The following is a 21,056-nucleotide window of genomic DNA, read 5'->3' on the forward strand; positions in this document are numbered from 1 at the left end:
CTGGGTAGAAGCAAAGGCATAAACTGGGGTGATGTTTAGGGGTGAAAGCAGAGTAGATGTGGAGGGAAGCTAAGCAGCAAAAACAGTGGGTAGAAGCAAAGGCATGCAAAACTCTACCCTGTTGGAAGACTTATTCCTAGGTCTGGAACACGTTAATGGCCCCCCTGGACAAATTACTGCCACTCAGGGGCCTAGTGTCACCAGGAGGGACAAGTATAGGCGCATGTTGTGGGAATACCTGGCCGACACCAGCTCTGTCCTCTCCGATCCCTCTGTGCTCTACAGCCTAAACTTATTTTCTCATCTTTTTTTCTGAACTGCACATCTCTTGCCTGCTTCCTTTGGGATCTTAGAAATGGTGGTCCACTTCCACAGATGGTAACTTCAATAGACAGTGTAACGGGAGTAGCTGAGGGATCGCTGTCTTAACCACTTTTTGGCACAAAATTAACTTCCAAAGCCAAATATGGTGCAAGTATATGATGCAAGGACACCTACACACCTATCTCTGACACATTGGGGAGTTCACCCTCATGCACCCTTTTGGCCTGCACCATCATGCGCCTCTTCCCAGCCACTCCACATTTCCCAAGCTTTTCATTGCAGGCAGAAGTACAATACAACCCACCCCCATGCCCAAGCCTGTAACAGCCTCATCGATAAACTGCTGGCCCTGGAGATGTTGGTGTTTGTTTATGCTTCTGGAGACCCAGGCCTTCCGTCAGCAGATGGCAGCTGGGGCACCTCCCTATGCTGGGCCTAGCCGTTACTACTTCTCTTGGTGTGCTGTCTCTGCCTTGCGCCTGCATGTGTCCCATAACATCAGTCGGGCCCAGAGCTCTGCGCTTTGCTGCAAGGTCCACTTGACCACCGACACATGGACAAGCGCCTGTGGTCAGGGATGCTGCAGTGCTTATCTTTAATGACAGGCAGGGTGAATGTGGTGGAGTCTGTTCCCCGGGTGCAAACTGGGGTGGCCTATCTCCTCTCCCAGGCCAAAATTCATGGCAGGAGTAGACTGAAACCCTACGAAGCTGCAACCTCCACCCCAGCTACTAGCGGAAAACACTGTAACACTGGCATGGGGAGATGTCAGCAGGCCGTGCTGAAACTGATCAGCTTGGGGGACAGACAGCACAGTGCCTCCGAGGTCAGGGATGCCATCCTGGCTGAGATGGCATTTTTTTTTCCCTGCTACACCTGGGGCCTGGCATTTTTGCGCCTGTGATAATGGCTGGAACCTGGTAGCAGATCTGGAGCTTGCCAGACTCAAACACGGTCCACGCATGGCCCACGTTTTCCAACTTGTTGGTGCCATGTTTCTTTGAAACCTACACCATTGTGCCTGATATAGAGGTCAAAGTGGGGCCATTTTCGTAAGTGAGAACTAGCCTCTGCTAGGCAGAAAACATTCAGAGCACACTCCTCTCATCTTCGCACCGTTGGCTGGCGGAGGAAGACGAGGGGGTTGGAGTGGCATCTGATGTCCCTATCCCACACGAGGCTAGAGGGTGCACTTCAGTGCATCCCATTGCTTCACCACAAATGGTGTGAAGGGGAGTGGAAAATGGAGGAAATGGAGAGTGACCCTTACAGTTGGGGCCAGCAAAGGCATGCCAAGTAACACACTGGCACACATTGCTGACTTCATCTTGGGTTGCTTTTCAACACATATTTCACATCATGAAGAACAAATAATACTGGATTTTTTCAAGCCTCGAACCCCGGTCTAGGTCTAATGTCTGTTCCTTTCTTATATTAGGGGAGAGGGAAAAAAAAATTACTTCAGTGATACGTTTAGCGTACATAGACTGATTATTAATGTGTATCCCACTTAGTGTTGTTAGGATTACACACCGTCACAACCTGGCTAAAGCTTCTATAGCTGTTAATAAAGTCAACATAACTTTACGGTATCCAAAAAGACAGCTGGTACCGACAGAGAGCAAGACAAATGTCACCCAAAGCTGTGAGCTCTGAACACCCATAGTGACTTTGGCGTCATCATCATTATAAGGGAGCGGGTGGTAATAAATAACTTGGCAGTGCCTAAAACCCAAAAAGCTTATACAACTATATTTACATTAAGATACACAAATGAAACTTTTCAGTAGCATGTCATGAGACAAGCTGATAAGCTCTTCCTTTGTGCAGTGCTATTTGAAAGTTAAACGCTGCCTTTATTTTAATTCTGGAGAAGGTGCAGACATTAGATTTAGAACATGTTGTCTTCATTGTCCAAATCCTCTATATAGGTAACGTGTTTTTCGGGACGAGCTGTCTGGGAACGAGCTGGTGCAGCACTGACAACCTGGGTGAATATGGCAAGAGCCTGAGATGTAGGGTGAATGAATCCCCAAATTATTTGTGGAATTCCCAGTGAGACAATGGCACTGTATACCAGTATTAAAAATTGTGGGTGCACATAACCCCCATATATTCTTTGAATTCCCAGTCAGACAATGGCACTGTATACCAGTAGTAAAAATTGTGGGTGCACATAACCCCAATATATTCTTTGAATTCCCAGTCAGACAATGGCACTGTATACCAGTATTAAAAATTGTGGGTGCACATAACCCCCATATATTCTTTGAATTCCCAGTCAGACAATGGCACTAAATACCAGTAGTAAAAATTGTGGGTGCACATAACCCCAATATATTCTTTGAATTCCCAGTGAGACAATGGCACTGTATACCAGTATTAAAAATTGTGGGTGCACATAACCCCCATATATTCTTTGAATTCCCAGTCAGACAATGGCACTGTATACCAGTAGTAAAAATTGTGGGTGCACATAACCCCAATATATTCTTTGAATTCCCAGTCAGACAATGGCACTGTATACCAGTATTAAAAATTGTGGGTGCACATAACCCCCATATATTCTTTGAATTCCCAGTCAGACAATGGCACTGTATACCAGTAGTAAAAATTGTGGGTGCACATAACCCCAATATATTCTTTGAATTCCCAGTCAGACAATGGCACTGTATACCAGTATTAAAAATTGTGGGTGCACATAACCCCCATATATTCTTTGAATTCCCAGTCAGACAATGGCACTGTATACCAGTAGTAAAAATTGTGGGTGCACATAACCCCAATATATTCTTTGAATTCCCAGTCAGACAATGGCACTGTATACCAGTATTAAAAATTGTGGGTGCACATAACCCCCATATATTCTTTGAATTCCCAGTCAGACAATGGCACTATATACCAGTAGTAAAAATTGTGGGTTCACATAACCCCCATATATTCTTTGAATTCCCAGTCAGACAATGGCACTATATACCAGTAGTAAAAATTGTGGGTGCACATAACCCCAATATATTCTTTGAATTCCCAGTCAGACAATAGCACTGTATACCAGTAGTAAAAATTGTGGGTGCACATAACCCCAATATATTCTTTGAATTCCCAGTGAGACAATGGCACTGTATACCAGTATTAAAAATTGTGGGTGCACATAACCCCCATATATTCTTTGAATTCCCAGTCAGACAATGGCACTGTATACCAGTAGTAAAAATTGTGGGTGCACATAACCCCAATATATTCTTTGAATTCCCAGTCAGACAATGGCACTGTATACCAGTAGTAAAAATTGTGGGTGCACATAACCCCAATATATTCTTTGAATTCCCAGTCAGACAATGGCACTGTATACCAGTATTAAAAATTGTGGGTGCACATAACCCCCATATATTCTTTGAATTCCCAGTCAGACAATGGCACTATATACCAGTAGTAAAAATTGTGGGTTCACATAACCCCCATATATTCTTTGAATTCCCAGTCAGACAATGGCACTATATACCAGTAGTAAAAATTGTGGGTGCACATAACCCCAATATATTCTTTGAATTCCCAGTCAGACAATAGCACTGTATACCAGTAGTAAAAATTGTGGGTGCACATAACCCCAATATATTCTTTGAATTCCCAGTGAGACAATGGCACTGTATACCAGTATTAAAAATTGTGGGTGCACATAACCCCCATATATTCTTTGAATTCCCAGTCAGACAATGGCACTGTATACCAGTAGTAAAAATTGTGGGTGCACATAACCCCAATATATTCTTTGAATTCCCAGTCAGACAATGGCACTGTATACCAGTATTAAAAATTGTGGGTGCACATAACCCCCATATATTCTTTGAATTCCCAGTCAGACAATGGCACTGTATACCAGTAGTAAAAATTGTGGGTGCACATAACCCCAATATATTCTTTGAATTCCCAGTCAGACAATGGCACTGTATACCAGTATTAAAAATTGTGGGTGCACATAACCCCCATATATTCTTTGAATTCCTAGTCAGACAATGGCACTGTATACCAGTAGTAAAAATTGTGGGTGCACATAACCCCAATATATTCTTTGAATTCCCAGTCAGACAATGGCACTGTATACCAGTATTAAAAATTGTGGGTGCACATAACCCCCATATATTCTTTGAATTCCCAGTCAGACAATGGCACTATATACCAGTAGTAAAAATTGTGGGTTCACATAACCCCCATATATTCTTTGAATTCCCAGTCAGACAATGGCACTATATACCAGTAGTAAAAATTGTGGGTGCACATAACCCCAATATATTATTTGAATTCCCAGTCAGACAATAGCACTGTATACCAGTAGTAAAAATTGTGGGTGCACATAACCCCAATATATTCTTTGAATTCCCAGTGAGACAATGGCACTGTATACCAGTATTAAAAATTGTGGGTGCACATAACCCCCATATATTCTTTGAATTCCCAGTCAGACAATGGCACTGTATACCAGTAGTAAAAATTGTGGGTGCACATAACCCCAATATATTCTTTGAATTCCCAGTCAGACAATGGCACTGTATACCAGTATTAAAAATTGTGGGTGCACATAACCCCCATATATTCTTTGAATTCCCAGTCAGACAATGGCACTGTATACCAGTAGTAAAAATTGTGGGTGCACATAACCCCAATATATTCTTTGAATTCCCAGTCAGACAATGGCACTGTATACCAGTATTAAAAATTGTGGGTGCACATAACCCCCATATATTCTTTGAATTCCCAGTCAGACAATGGCACTATATACCAGTAGTAAAAATTGTGGGTTCACATAACCCCCATATATTCTTTGAATTCCCAGTCAGACAATGGCACTATATACCAGTAGTAAAAATTGTGGGTGCACATAACCCCAATATATTCTTTGAATTCCCAGTCAGACAATAGCACTGTATACCAGTAGTAAAAATTGTGGGTGCACATAACCCCAATATATTCTTTGAATTCCCAGTGAGACAATGGCACTGTATACCAGTATTAAAAATTGTGGGTGCACATAACCCCCATATATTCTTTGAATTCCCAGTCAGACAATGGCACTGTATACCAGTAGTAAAAATTGTGGGTGCACATAACCCCAATATATTCTTTGAATTCCCAGTCAGACAATGGCACTGTATACCAGTATTAAAAATTGTGGGTGCACATAACCCCCATATATTCTTTGAATTCCCAGTCAGACAATGGCACTGTATACCAGTAGTAAAAATTGTGGGTGCACATAACCCCAATATATTCTTTGAATTCCCAGTGAGACAATGGCACTGTATACCAGTATTAAAAATTGTGGGTGCACATAACCCCCATATATTCTTTGAATTCCCAGTCAGACAATGGCACTGTATACCAGTATTAAAAATTGTGGGTGCACATAACCCCAATATATTCTTTGAATTCCCAGTGAGACAATGGAACTGTATAGCAGTAGCAAAAATTGTGGGTGCACGTAACCCCAATATATTCTTTGAATTCCCAGTGAGACAATGGCACTGTATACCAGTATTAAAAATTGTGGGTGCACATAACCCCCATATATTCTTTGAATTCCCAGTCAGACAATGGCACTGTATACCAGTAGTAAAAATTGTGGGTGCACATAACCCCAATATATTCTTTGAATTCCCAGTCAGACAATGGCACTGTATACCAGTATTAAAAATTGTGGGTGCACATAACCCCCATATATTCTTTGAATTCCCAGTCAGACAATGGCACTATATACCAGTAGTAAAAATTGTGGGTTCACATAACCCCCATATATTCTTTGAATTCCCAGTCAGACAATGGCACTATATACCAGTAGTAAAAATTGTGGGTGCACATAACCCCAATATATTCTTTGAATTCCCAGTCAGACAATAGCACTGTATACCAGTAGTAAAAATTGTGGGTGCACATAACCCCAATATATTCTTTGAATTCCCAGTGAGACAATGGCACTGTATACCAGTATTAAAAATTGTGGGTGCACATAACCCCCATATATTCTTTGAATTCCCAGTCAGACAATGGCACTGTATACCAGTAGTAAAAATTGTGGGTGCACATAACCCCAATATATTCTTTGAATTCCCAGTCAGACAATGGCACTGTATACCAGTATTAAAAATTGTGGGTGCACATAACCCCCATATATTCTTTGAATTCCCAGTCAGACAATGGCACTGTATACCAGTAGTAAAAATTGTGGGTGCACATAACCCCAATATATTCTTTGAATTCCCAGTGAGACAATGGCACTGTATACCAGTATTAAAAATTGTGGGTGCACATAACCCCCATATATTCTTTGAATTCCCAGTCAGACAATGGCACTGTATACCAGTATTAAAAATTGTGGGTGCACATAACCCCAATATATTCTTTGAATTCCCAGTGAGACAATGGAACTGTATAGCAGTAGCAAAAATTGTGGGTGCACGTAACCCCAATATATTCTTTGAATTCCCAGTGAGACAATGGCACTGTATACCAGTAGTAAAAATTGTGGGTGCACATAACCCCAATATATTCTTTGAATTCCCAGTGAGACAATGGCACTGTATACCAGTATTAAAAATTGTGGGTGCACATAACCCCCATATATTCTTTGAATTCCCAGTCAGACAATGGCACTGTATACCAGTAGTAAAAATTGTGGGTGCACATAACCCCAATATATTCTTTGAATTCCCAGTCAGACAATGGCACTGTATACCAGTATTAAAAATTGTGGGTGCACATAACCCCCATATATTCTTTGAATTCCCAGTCAGACAATGGCACTATATACCAGTAGTAAAAATTGTGGGTGCACATAACCCCAATATATTCTTTGAATTCCCAGTCAGACAATGGCACTGTATACCAGTATTAAAAATTGTGGGTGAACATAACCCCAATATATTCTTTGAATTCCCAGTGAGACAATGGCACTGTATACCAGTATTAAAAATTGTGGGTGCACATAACCCCCATATATTCTTTGAATTCCCAGTCAGACAATGGCACTGTATACCAGTAGTAAAAATTGTGGGTGCACATAACCCCAATATATTCTTTGAATTCCCAGTCAGACAATGGCACTGTATACCAGTATTAAAAATTGTGGGTGCACATAACCCCCATATATTCTTTGAATTCCCAGTCAGACAATGGCACTATATACCAGTAGTAAAAATTGTGGGTGCACATAACCCCAATATATTCTTTGAATTCCCAGTCAGACAATGGCACTGTATACCAGTATTAAAAATTGTGGGTGCACATAACCCCAATATATTCTTTGAATTCCCAGTGAGACAATGGCACTGTATACCAGTATTAAAAATTGTGGGTGCACATAACCCCCATATATTCTTTGAATTCCCAGTCAGACAATGGCACTGTATACCAGTATTAAAAATTGTGGGTGCACATAACCCCAATATATTCTTTGAATTCCCAGTGAGACAATGGCACTGTATACCAGTATTAAAAATTGTGGGTGCACATAACCTCCATATATTCTTTGAATTCCCAGTGAGACAATGGCACTGTATAGAAGTAGCAAAAATTGTGGGTGCACGTAACCCCCATATATTCTTTGAATTCCCAGTCAGACAATGGCACTGTATACCAGTAGTAAAAATTGTGGGTGCACATAACCCCAATATATTCTTTGAATTCCCAGTGAGACAATGGCACTGTATAGCAGTAGCAAAAATTGTGGGTGCACGTCACCCCAATATATTCTTTGAATTCCCAGTCAGACAATGGCACTATATACCAGTAGCAAAAATTGTGGGTGTATATAGCCCCAATTCTATTGCTAGGGGACTTGCAGGGTATTTCTGAGGTGAAGGTGGGGGGGCACACCGTTGGAACGGGGATTTGGGGTGTATATATGGGGTATACGGGAATACACTGTCAGTGTGTTCCATTCAGGATCCTGGGAAAGCTGGGTTGCGGCGATTGAGCCCGTCAGTGCCACGTTACACTGACAAGCTTCTCCCTGGAATTGAAATTATATGTAAGCCCAATATATTCTTTGAATTCCCAGTCAGACAATGGCACCATATGGCAGTAGCAAAAATAGTGGGTGTATATAGCCCCAATCCTATTGCTAGGGGACTTGCAGGGTATTTCTGGGGTGAAGGTGGGGGGGCACACCGTTGGAACGGGTATCGGGGTATATATCGGGTATACGGGAATACACTGACAGTGTATTCCATTCAGGATCCTGGGAAAGCTGGGTTGCGGCGATTGAGCCTGTCAGTGCCACGTTACACTGACAAGCTTCTCCCTGGAATTTAGCTCTTATAAGAGCTGTTGTGGTTGTCTTCTCCTTCCTATCCTAGCCTGTCCCTGCCTACCCAGAATCTAACCCCTAGCTAGCTGGACGGAAACCTCCGTCCCCGGTGAATTGCAAGCTCAGAATGACGCGAAGCTGGGCGGCGCTGTTCTTTTAAATTAGAGGTCACATGTTTTCGGCAGCCAATGGGTTTTGCCTACTTTTTTCAACGTCACCGGTGTCGTAGTTCCTGTCCCACCTACCCTGCGCTGTTATTGGAGCAAAAAAGGCGCCAGGGAAGGTGGGAGGGGAATCGAGTAATGGCGCACTTTACCACGCGGTGTTCGATTCGATTCGAACATGCCGAACAGCCTAATATCCGATCGAACATGAGTTCGATAGAACACTGTTCGCTCATCTCTAGTTGTGACATCACCTGCAAGTCTCTCAGCCAATAAGTCATTGGTAGGTGGATACCTTACAGTGCTGAAGTGACATTCAGTATATAAATTGCTGTGGGCAGAAACACAAGGCATTTCAGTAATGGTGAAAGTAGGAGATGGACGTGTTATTCATCACAATATGATCCAAAGGAAATAATTCTATTTCTTTTAACAATACATAGCACTGAATGCAGGGTTCTTCTGTCCGCTTGAGAAGTCGGACATCTTCTCTTGCGGACAGGAAAGGACGGGCACGGAGTGCAAAAGAACGCACCCGATGCCCATTCAAGTGAATGACAGGTGTCACGGACACAGCTAGTGTCCGCTCCTAGTGTCCGTGACAGATTTTGAGCGGACACTAGGAGCGGACACTGCATGTCGGACACCGACGGTAGTGTGAACGCTCCCTAAAGGGACATTTTTTGGTGGCTCAAATTTGTCCAAATAACAACAAGCCTCTAGCACTTACAAGTCATCAAAAGGGGCACATTTTTCCATAAAACCATTGTTTTTTGCAATATATAATGGACATACAGTATGTGTCTAAAAGAAACACAGGCAAGCACCTCCCCCCCCCCCCAAAAAAAAAGGGTCATTTTTTGAGCATTTAAAATGTTAAAACGTGCAAACGCAACTGGTAGTGCAGTGTATGGTTAAACTGGGAGTTTGTATCCACAACTTACCATCTGTTTTTCTATAGACATGCACATCACTTTGACATAACTTACATAGTTATGTTTGCCTTAGAGAGCTAGAAATTGTACGGTATAGATAGGTTCCTTGGAGCCAAGACATGTGATATACAATGTTTTGAGTCAATTTAAGATGTGGTTCATGCAGAGCTTCTTTGTCCCTTAACAAGTCTTGTTTCCAAACATAAAATGAAACAAATTATGAAATGTTCCCCTATCTCTATTGATAACACTGCAGTGTGATATATGATCTCTGAAGTCAACAAAGCCATTGAAAGAGTTAAGTTAATGGCCTGTGCCACATTGCTGTTAATGCATTAGGAGTCATATTAACCTGTGCTACATCTGTATATGTATATACCTTCTGAAATACAATTGCACAAGTGAAATACAGGGGGCTATGAGCAAACTGTGTATACTGGTGTAGTAGTATCTTTGTGCTAATGGATACTACTACTACATGTAAAATTCCTTTTTGTTTTTATATGGCGTTTCAATAAACAATTTGGAGTTATAGCTGCTTATAGTGCCAGTTCCCACTATTACTGTACTTGAAGATTTACTTACAGTTGAGATATTGATAGACATAGGCACCTGCAAATCATCAATCTTTACTTTTTTATCCATTTATTGAAATTGAAAATACTGTTTTTGAATTACTCAAAAATGTTCAGGAACAATTTGCTATAGTGAGGCTGTGACATACCATGTCACACATGTCATTCACATGTCATACCACTGGTGAATACCTAATGTATAATTAAATAGTGTGTAGGAAGCAATGGTTATAGAGCAGGGATGAACCAAAACACCTTTCTGAACTTACATTTTGTCTACATATAAGTAGATCTGACCTTTAGTTAGGACACATAGCTTACAGATAACAATCACATTAGGCATATTGTCCATGTATGATTAAAAAATCCTGTACACAGAGATTTTTATTATAATGCAAAAAGAGCTACAGAGCAGTTCATCTCTCTTACTGACATGGCACTATAACTAAAATAATGATGCAAGGAAGCAACAACATCCCTGAGGAGCGTGCAGAACCAAAATGTAGGGCAATGCTATTATCATTTCCCCTGAAGACTGAAACAAAACCATAGGAAAAAATATTCAGTGTTTCTGATATTAAAAATAGTTATTGAAAAAGTATTTATTAAAATACGTGTAATTTTATGAAATATATTTTAAAATAATTATGATTCAGAAACTGAATTACATAAATGCAAATATTGTCAAATTAATATGGTAAACTGTAAATAAACTATTTTTTAAGCTTTCACTGGTAGACAAGTAGTCAAATGGATGAGCATATACATGAAATTATTACTATAGCTGGATTATATTTTAATAAATTGTACATGTCCATATTCATCCTCACACACAGAGCTCTATGGAGAAGTAAGGGATGAAGTAAGAGGTTTGCCATCTGTTTATATGTTTTATTGCCTTGTGTACTAATAGACTCTTTTATACAACTTAGCAGCAATTATTTGAGTGTCTTTTCTAAAAGCATCTTCTCCCCTCTCCCATCTTCATTGACTAACATGTAGAAAGTAACTCTGCCTGAAATGTGGAGAAGAAAACATATTTCTTTAATGAAAGATTTGTATATTAACCTGTGTTATTCATTTATGAAAAGTTGTTTAAACCTCTAGGTACACTTTAAAAAATATGCAGAAATTTTTGTATACTTCAAGGTTAATTTATAGAAGGTGAGTGCATATTCTATTGAGGTCTGGTCTTAGGTATGGCTTATCACAGATAAATAATAACCAACTAAGACTAAGGCCCCACATAGCAAGACACAGCCAAAAACGTGGAAAAGATTGCGGAGGAAATGCATTGCATTTTTCTGCAGCATTTTTCACAGACAGTTCATAGAGGTTCTGCCTCTGTTAACCTACATGGAAATTGCCACTGTTTTTGTCGGTATATCAGACATCTGTGATTTTCAAAGCATTTTTGAAAACACAGCTTTTCTGCTGCAGATATTTTTCTGCAATGTGTGGATGGGATTAGCCAGAATCTCATCAACTTTGCAGGCACTTTAAAATGTAGTGTTTTTGCAATGGGGGGCCCGACTATAAACTTTTATTTAGGAAGGTTTATATTTTCTACATTTGCTTTAGTTACTTCCACATACTGAATTTTTTTTTTTTTTTTTTGTTATCTATTTTCTGCTGAATATGGGCAGCCATCTTGCTTTAGCTGCTGCTGTGCTCTGTTAAGAACAATTCAGAGGGAATAGGGAACTTGTGCCATAGGGAACTTGTGGCTGGAAATACAGATGTAACCAAGTTTAAATTGACTTTTAACACATTAAGTAAATTCCTCAACACTTTTACTCAACTTTTTTTCCTTTTGTTTCAATAGCTTTTGCAATCTGTTAACATGGTACATTGAATTTTATTGGAGAATGTTGTAATATGCTTGTTGGTCACCTCCTGAAGAAGCCATTGTCCTGGACAAACTCGCTTTGGAGCGTTTACACTAGTCTTCCCCCTCGGTGCACTCCAGTTCTCATACCCCTTATCTATAAACCTGTCTCTGGATACTTTGCTTTGCTCATATTGTACTTAACATTTATCTATCATCTGTTACTATTGACTTTATGCATTGTGCTATATTGTCTGGTCTATGGAATTTGGTATTATTGGTTACATATATTGTGCTTTATGCTTTATGATATGGCATCAGGCATCTTGTCATCGTTTTATCTGGAATAGTTGATCTGGGTTTAGTATGGGCAGAGAGGATATTTGGTGTTTTAGTCACCACTCCACAGTGACTTTGTGTTATATTTTTTCCCTATTAATATACAACAGTTTGTTATTTATAGAGATATTTCTAATAACTTTTTTATATTTTTGTATACATTGTGATTTCCCATTTTGTGTCTTTTTCTTGGTAGTTTAGGTAATATGCATGTTGGCTTGTCAAAGGTCACTGTGCAAGGAGAGCAGAGAAGATGCGCTGTGTCAAAAACGTATTGTCAATAGTAGATCCTATGTTATCTGCCTACAACTTTATTATAGAGGCGTTGCTATACATTGTAATGCTACCTGTGCTAATTTTGAGACGACTCTGAGAATTATTTTCTACAGAAGCCAGAAAAGAAAGCTAAGAATACTGAAGAATTGTAGTCCTTACTATTGCCAGTCAGTTCTACATGATCCTGGCACAAACAATTCTATAAAAATCCTACAGAGAACAAAGGTGTTAATCTGCTGGTTTGCTCCATCTTCAGCCTCTGATCAGTAAATGGGATGAGGTTTCGGCAAGTCTCAGAGCTTAATAAGCCTATTTGTACTACTGAAGACAAGGCACTGCAGGGAGGCTCCAGTAACAGCTACTTGTATTACAGATAGTCATATGACTGTGAAAAGTTCTTAAGATACGCGGAGAAGATTTCTTTATTAGAGATGAGTAGGGTTGAGCGATCGTGTTCGGAAAAGAACGGATTCCGATTGAGAAAATTTAATGATCGCAATCGGAATTCTGAACACAATCTTTTTAGGTGCGATAGAGATCGGTGATTATTTCCCACAATACTTTGCTACTGGCCAAGCATTGTGGGAAAAGCTAACAATGTTAGCCTTCACACTGAGTATACGCTCCGCTCATTCTGAACGTAATCTCGTTCAGAATGAGCGGCGTTAAAACAGATCCCATTGATTTCTATGGGTGCCGGCATACGTGCGCTCCCCATTGAAATCAATGGGAGGCTTTTTAACCTATTGCTTTCCATGTGATATGTGTGTACGTGGCAAGAGGGCGCACAAACAACAGAGGGAAAACATAGATGTAGCATAGTTTGTACCCTGGCACAGTGCTTTAAATGGAGTCTGTCACCAGAGTGAAGCATGTTAAGCCAACAATACAGGCTCATATGAATGTAACACCTTTTTCCCCATGAAAATTTTGGTCCAGTTTCTGAAATATTCTTTTATTTTTTAATATGCAAATGACCAGTTTGGAGTATTGGGGGTAGCATTGTTGCTCCTTATAAAAAGTCACTGCCTACCTACCCTTTTGTATACCTTTCTATGGAACATTAAAATTAAAGGATACATTATTCAACTATTTAAACATGTAATACATTGTACGGTATGGACACATAGATGAAGCCACACAATAGCTCATTTAGAAGAGTACCTAAGGGAAACAAGACTTGTTTTATTGATCAATACTTGAACAACATATTTTACAAAAACTTTTCGATTTTCCGTTGCCTTGAACATCGTAGAATTAGGTTTGGGTTTAACTCCAGTTAATATCAGCTATATAATTAACTACAACTAAGAGAAATGTAAAGCACCATGGAATTAATGGTGCTATATAAATAAATAATAATAATAATAATTAATTATAATAATAAGTGCTACTGAGGGACAGTAAGCCATCTTCTCTCATTTGTGAATTCATTGAACATCTCCTAGCACAGATTATTCCTGGTTTATCTGTACATAACAATATGCACGATACTATTTACTGATAGACAGATCCCTTTTAACATATACAGACCTCAAAGTGACATTAAGCATATTGTATGTCATGTTATTGCCCTTATACTGTAAACTAAGGAAAATGCTCAATCCTTTCAAGATGTTAATCCACTATTTGCACTAGATTGGCATTTCTGTTTAGAACGTTATGAATAATGCATGAACAAACATTTTGTCCTTCACAGTCCTTTTTTTTCTATGGTGCTATTTCTTCAGAAAAAAAGACAAAATGTTCAGAAATAATATTAAAATGTCATGTACTGACAAAGTCATGGGCAAATTTTATATAGTTTCATATTAGGTATGTTACTGACATTGAGTACAAACTTTTTAATAATAAAATGTTCTACTCTAATGATAAATCATGTTCTATTAAAGGGGTTACCCAATGACAAATGTTTATAGTTAAATCCAGCCCATAAATATAAGCACATTTCTAGTTATACTTGAAAAAACAGATTTCAATTAAATTAAGAAAAAAAAAATCCTTACATATCATGGTATTCAGTAATATTGTTAGAATAGCGGCCCCTGCAGTTTCTATTGAATAATCTTTTTGTGTCCATCTCAGGAAATATGTCTAGGTGGATGCACATGCTCAGTCTTGCTTAGTCGTGCCAATGTGTATATAGATTTTTTTTTTTTTTAACTTGTTTACCCCCACTGGGGCACCATTTATTTTTCTATAAAAGACATACATACATCAATAACATCTATGATATATAATCACATATACAGTACATACAAGACATACAAGTATCAACAATGTCAATAATTTCTATGATATACAATCACATATACAGTACATACAAGACATACAAATATCAACAATATCAATAATTCCTATAACATATACAACATAAAATATTTGTAACAGACAACTAACTTTTTATCTAGACCTATATCTTGCATAAGTAATATATTTTAGTCTTTGTTTAATTCATCATACAATTCTCTATTTTTTCTATATCTTCCTCCTCTATACTCTGGATTTATCTTTGCGGGATACCCTCCCTCCAAGGCCAGTATAAACAATACATCCATCTCATCCTGATTTAAAGTACGTCTACGCGCGTATCACATTGAAAGCAATAAGTAAAAAAGCCTCCCATTGATTTCAATGGGGAGCGTGCGTATGCTGGCACACATTCAAGTCAATGGGATCTGTTTTTTACACCGCTCACTCTGAACAAGTTTTACGCTCAGAATGAGCGAGCGTAAACTCCGTGTGCAGGCTCCCTTATAGTGTATTGGATCAAGTGACCCTAGTGGTAAAGAACCCTAGGGGGACTTTTAAAATAAGTAAAATGAGTTAAATAAGTTAATGAAATAGCTTAAAAATCTACTAAAAATACACAGAAAACTAATTTTTCACAATATATATGTTAAAATATTATAGAGTGTTTAAAAAATGAAAATAAAAACGTATGCATTTTTAGTATCACCACACATGTAACAACTAGAGATGAGCAAACACCGTTCGATCGAATAGGTATTCGATCGAATATCAGGCCATTTGAGGTATTCAAGCCTTGTGTGGGACAGTGACATGAAATTCCAATTCATCCCCCTCATCTTCCTCCACCAGCCAACAGTACGAAGATGACAGGAGTGTGCTCTGAATGTTTTCAGCCTGGCAGAGGCTACTTCTCACTTATGAAAATGGCCGCACTTTGACCTGTATATCAGGCACAATGGTGTAGAACCTTTGCACCAACAAGTTGAAAACGTGGGCCATGTGTGGACCGTGTTTGAGTCTGGCAAGCTCCAGATCTGCTACCAGGTTCTGGTCATTATCACATACGCAAACATGCCTGGGCCCAGGTGCAGTGCAGTGTGGTGCAGGTGGGGAAAACCATATTGCCATATAATCCTATAAAGTGCAAAAAAGTTCAAAAGCAACGGCACCGTTCTGTGGGTGTGAACATACACCAAATTACTGGATCTCAAACTAGATGATCTGGCATTCAGGTGGTGCCCACTGTTAAACAAATAGTCCAATATAGTGCAAAAAAATAGAAAAAATCAGGGCACTCACCAGCCAGTAGTAAAATTCACCAAACTTTAATAATCTTCCATAAAAATAGGTACTTGAACAGCATTTACAGACGGGGGAAGCCTGATGAAGTGCATTTAGCACAAAACGGTCGTCGCTTCATTTCTTCTGCATTCCATCTACCCTAACCCTGTCTGTAAATGCTGTTCAAGTACCTATTTTTATGGAAGATTATTAAAGTTTGGTGAATTTTACTACTGGCTGGTGAGTGCCCTGATTTTTTCTATTTTTTTGCAATATAATCCTAGATGGCATCCCTGACATCGGAGGCAGTGTGCTGTCTGTCCCCCAATGATGAGCTTCCGCACAGCCTGCTGACATCTCCCCACGCCAGTGGTACAGCGTATCCAGCTCGTAGTTGGGGTCGAGGTTGTAGCGCAGCAGTAGGCTTTCAGAGAAACCCTGCCATGAATTTTGAGCTGGGAGAGGAGATAGGCCACCCCAGTTTGCACCCCGGTCCCAGACTCCACTACATTCACCCGGCCTGTCATTAAAGATAAGCAGCATCCCTGACCGCAGGCACTTGTCGATGCGTCGGCGGTCAAGTGGACCTTGCAGCAAAGTGCAGAACTTTGGGCCCGACTGATGTTATGGGACACGTGCAGGTGCAAGGTGGGGACAGCACACCAAGAGAATTAGTAACGGCTAAGCCCAGCATAGGGAGGTGCCCCAGCTACCATCTGGTGACAGAAGGCCTGGGTATCCAGAAGCATAAATGCCAACATCTCCAGGGCCAGCAGTTTTTAGATAACGCCGTTAAAGGCTTGGGCATGTGGGTGACTTGCACTGTACTTCTGCCTGCAATGAAAAGCCTGGGAGATGGGGAGGCTAGGAAGAGGCACATGATGGTACAGGCCAAAAGGGCGGATGAGGGTGAACTCCCCAATGTGTCAGAGACAGATGTGTAGGTGTCCAGGCTGGTGTAAACAGTGGAAGCGGCAGTATCGACAACACCGGGCGATGATTGTCCTGCATTTGCTCTCTCCCACTGAGCCCAGGGCTTGCCTTCCAAATGACAGTGCACGCAAAAGGTGGTAAGGTTGCTCTTTTCAGAGCCCCTACTCAATTTAGACTTGCAAAGTGTGAAAACCGCACTAAATTTGTCATGTAACTGGTGACACTAGGCACCTCAGTGGTGGTAGTTCGGCCAGAGGGTGCCGCTAGCCTCCTGTGTGACAATGAAATCATCTGCCACTTCGTCATCCTCCTCTTCCTCCATCAATGTACACTGTGAAGTGGACAGGAGTGTGCACTGACTATCCCGCTGGAATGGTTCTGCTCCCTTGTCCGACTCCTCAGCGTACAATGCGTTATCCATGATGGTGATGAGGGATTCTTGCATCACACACAGGAGCAGGATTGTTAAAATCAGTAATGCATCGTCAAAGCTGAACCTCTTGGAGGACTCTTCAAAGACACAGTGAGATCTTGCATAAGTTTGGCAACATGGGCGTATTTTGCATAAGTGGCTAGTACATGGAAAATCTTTGGCCTCTGGAGATGCCTCTGCCTCTAGCCACCTTTTTTCCTACTTAGCTCGCCTCCACATCTACGCTGCTTTCTCCGCTATACATCATCCCTGTCTATGCCTCTGCCTGTAGCCACCTTTTTTGCTGCTTAGCCTGCCTCCATATTTACATATCATTTGTGCGATTTTTTTGCTCTCCTGTACCAGAACAAAGGATGAGATTTTTAACTTATACCGGGGGTCAAGGATTGCAAAAATCCATTATTGTTTGCTCTCCATGATGTGAACTATGCCTTTGTCTCTTGAAAAGCAAGTTAACATGAAGTCAGCCATGTGTGCCAGTGTGTTACGTAGCATGACTTATAATGAGCTTCTAACCAGCACAGTTGGGGGAATCAGGGTGGATTGAGCCTCTAACTAAAAGAGTTTGGGGGCATTAGTGTGAATGGAACCTACTAGGAGCATAATTGTGCAACGCTGATGATGGAGGAGTATGAGGAAGAGGAAGAATTGTAGAGGGTCAGCAGACACATCAAACTTCATGTCAGGGTGCTAGACACTGCTGGAAATGAAAATGATGGGTCTATCCAGTTGCTGTTCATTTTGATCAGCGTCAGTCGGTCAGCACTGACAGCTAGCTGTGCTTATCCATGATGATACCACCAGCTGCACTGAAGACATTTTCAGATAGCACGCTGGCGTCAACGCAGGAAAGGACCACCAATGTGTAGAACGCAAGTTCCAGCCACAAATCCAACTTGGAGGCCCACTAAATGTAGGGTGTAGAGTAGAGGACAGGGCTGGGGTCGGCCAGGTACTCTCGCAACATGCGCCTATACTTGTCCCTCCTGGTGACTCTAGGCCCCTCAGTAGCAGTAGTTTGGCCAGGGGGTGCCATTAACATGTCCCAGACCTTGGAGAGTGTGCCCCTGGTGGGTGTGGACAGGATGGCAGTTGTTAGCCTGTTGGAGGAATTAGTCTGGCAACATGGGCGAGTTTTGCATGAGTGGCTAGTACACGGAAAATCTTTAGCCTTGCTGCCTCTGGATATGCCTCTGCCTCTAGCCACCTTTTTTGCTGCTGTGCTTGCATCCACATCTACACTGCTTTCACCCCTAGACATCACACCTGTCCATTCCTATGCCTGTATCCACCTTTTTTCCTGCTTAGCTTGCCTCCACATCTACACTGCTTTCCCCGCTAGACATCACCCCTGTCCATCTAGGGTCGGTGGCCTCGTTGTCCACCAACTCCTCTTCCAATTGCTCCCTCTCCTCTTACTGCAAACCGCACATGACAATAGCATGTCCTGATGGCAAGGGTGTCTCATCATCATCACTGAGGACGGAAAATGCTGCTTGCGGGTCCACAACCACAAAATTGCCAGGTGATGGCAAAATTGCCAGGTGATTAAAGTGGCTAACACTCTGCTGGTGCAAGGCTCAACTCACCCAAAGGGCAAAAAACTCTGCTGGTGCAAGGCTGAACTAAGTTAAAGGGCCTAAAACTGTGCTGGTAAGAGGCTGAAGTCACCTAAAGGGCCTCAATCTCTGCTGGTAGCTCAGCTTAAGGGACTGTAACTTAATTTTGAAGAGCTCACATTAAGGGCCATAAAAGTGAATTTTGGAAGGTCTTACCACATCACACACACACACACACACACACACACACATCCACAATGACAGTTCAGGGTGGGTACTGTTGGATTTCCCATAGCCTATTCCATCTGTGGTTGTCATGGGAAATGTGATTTAAAGGGGTGCTTGTTAATGTTTCTTTAGCTTAAATTTGGGTTTCTATCCATCCATTTGGGGAAGAAAGAAGGTTTGCAGGTATTTTTTCACTTTGATACAGGGTTTTTTTTGAGTGTGGAAAGTGTGTAGTTCCCCTGCTGTCCCAGTTGCATTGCAGAGGTGTTGGCATCATTTGCTGAGGTGTCATAGTGGACTTGGTGACCCTCCTGAGTCGAATGGTGGGTTCCCCTGAAACAAAGCATTTTTCCCCATAGACTATAATTCGATCGAATAGTCGAATATTGAGTGGCTATTCGAAACGAATATTGAATATTTTACTGTTCGCTCATCTCTAGAAATAAATGGAAAAAAAAAATGTATAGTACAGCAAGACTGATGTAAAATGTGGCCCCTTGAGCCATTGGTGTAAGTTTTGAAAAAGAGGAATTAATGTATGTATGGAAAAATCCATCATATAAGAACTAATATTACTATATAATCACCAGGGATGTAGGCTGTTATTAAACCATCAGAAATTCCATTTACTTAACCTGTGATTTACAGTGTTGGCTTGAGTAAAATAGATAGCCCAGAGGTTAAACATAACATAACTCAAATGAGTAGTATGACAGCAAACACAGCCACCTTTACTGTCCTTTTCCAACACCAGTTTATTATTTCTGATGCTTATGGCCTACAATTCAGTACAATTTCACCTATCTAGAGCACAAAAAATTCATATTGAAAAAAAGCTATAAATAATATATAATGTTTAATACATTTATCTCCTATAAACATGTTTATATATTCTTACCTGAGGTCTTGTGAGGGTCCTGCTCGTATATGTGGTGTTTCCACTGAATGGCCAAATACAGCTCCCTCTGTTCCTGCAATAAAACATCTCATGTCAGCGATCATTTCAGTCGTTTCTTAAAGTAATAGTTTGCTTTCACGTTGAAATATGCCCACAAAGCTGTCTTTAAAGCAATTGTTTTCTCCTTCTCTTTAGGGAGGAAGAGGAAGATTTTTTTTTTTTTTTGCAGTGAAAAAGGAACTAGTCTTATGTTTTTCTACAGAGAAACTGTTCAATAAAAAAAATTACGAAACCCGACAAGTCTAATTTATTTTATTTAAAAAAAATAAATTATAGAATAAAGTAGCTATGACCTAGAATTTGCAAATGTTAATACAATAGCAATAAAATACAGTACAATATTATAATCTAGGTCACTAGGTTATGGCAAGTCTAAAGTGATAAATTAAACCTTATTTTTCCTGCTACAGGAACACTATAAGCAATGGTTAAAATACAATTCAGAATAAAACATCCCCTTTCCTGCGAGTCACTTCCTCTAGCTACTAGTCTTACTTCCAGTTGTTACTAGTGGCAACTCCCTATGACCTCCATTCTGTGGTTGAATGTCAGAGGTTATCTTCTGGGAAATCTTGGAAAGACTCATCCATAATTTCGGGAATGGCCGTGACCTAATTGAGCTGTTTTTGAAGTGGTTATCCGAAATTTGTTATATAAAGATGTCTTTTATT

The 21,056-nt window shown here is 40.5% G+C and overlaps 1 protein-coding gene across 3 annotated transcripts in view; it reads right to left on the reverse strand.

Moving 5' to 3' along the window:
• The window catches only part of SGCZ (sarcoglycan zeta), a 726,451-nt gene that overhangs the window by 15,649 nt on the left and 689,746 nt on the right, over positions 1-21,056 (reverse strand). For all 3 annotated transcript variants that reach the window (XM_075258762.1, XM_075258761.1, XM_075258763.1), the window contains one exon: positions 20,326-20,398. In XM_075258762.1, the coding sequence (XP_075114863.1) occupies positions 20,326-20,398 (73 nt within the window). The remainder of the gene's footprint in view (positions 1-20,325; positions 20,399-21,056) is intronic.

Source organism: Leptodactylus fuscus, chromosome 1 (assembly GCF_031893055.1).
Source record: "Leptodactylus fuscus isolate aLepFus1 chromosome 1, aLepFus1.hap2, whole genome shotgun sequence".
NCBI lineage: Eukaryota > Metazoa > Chordata > Amphibia > Anura > Leptodactylidae > Leptodactylus > Leptodactylus fuscus.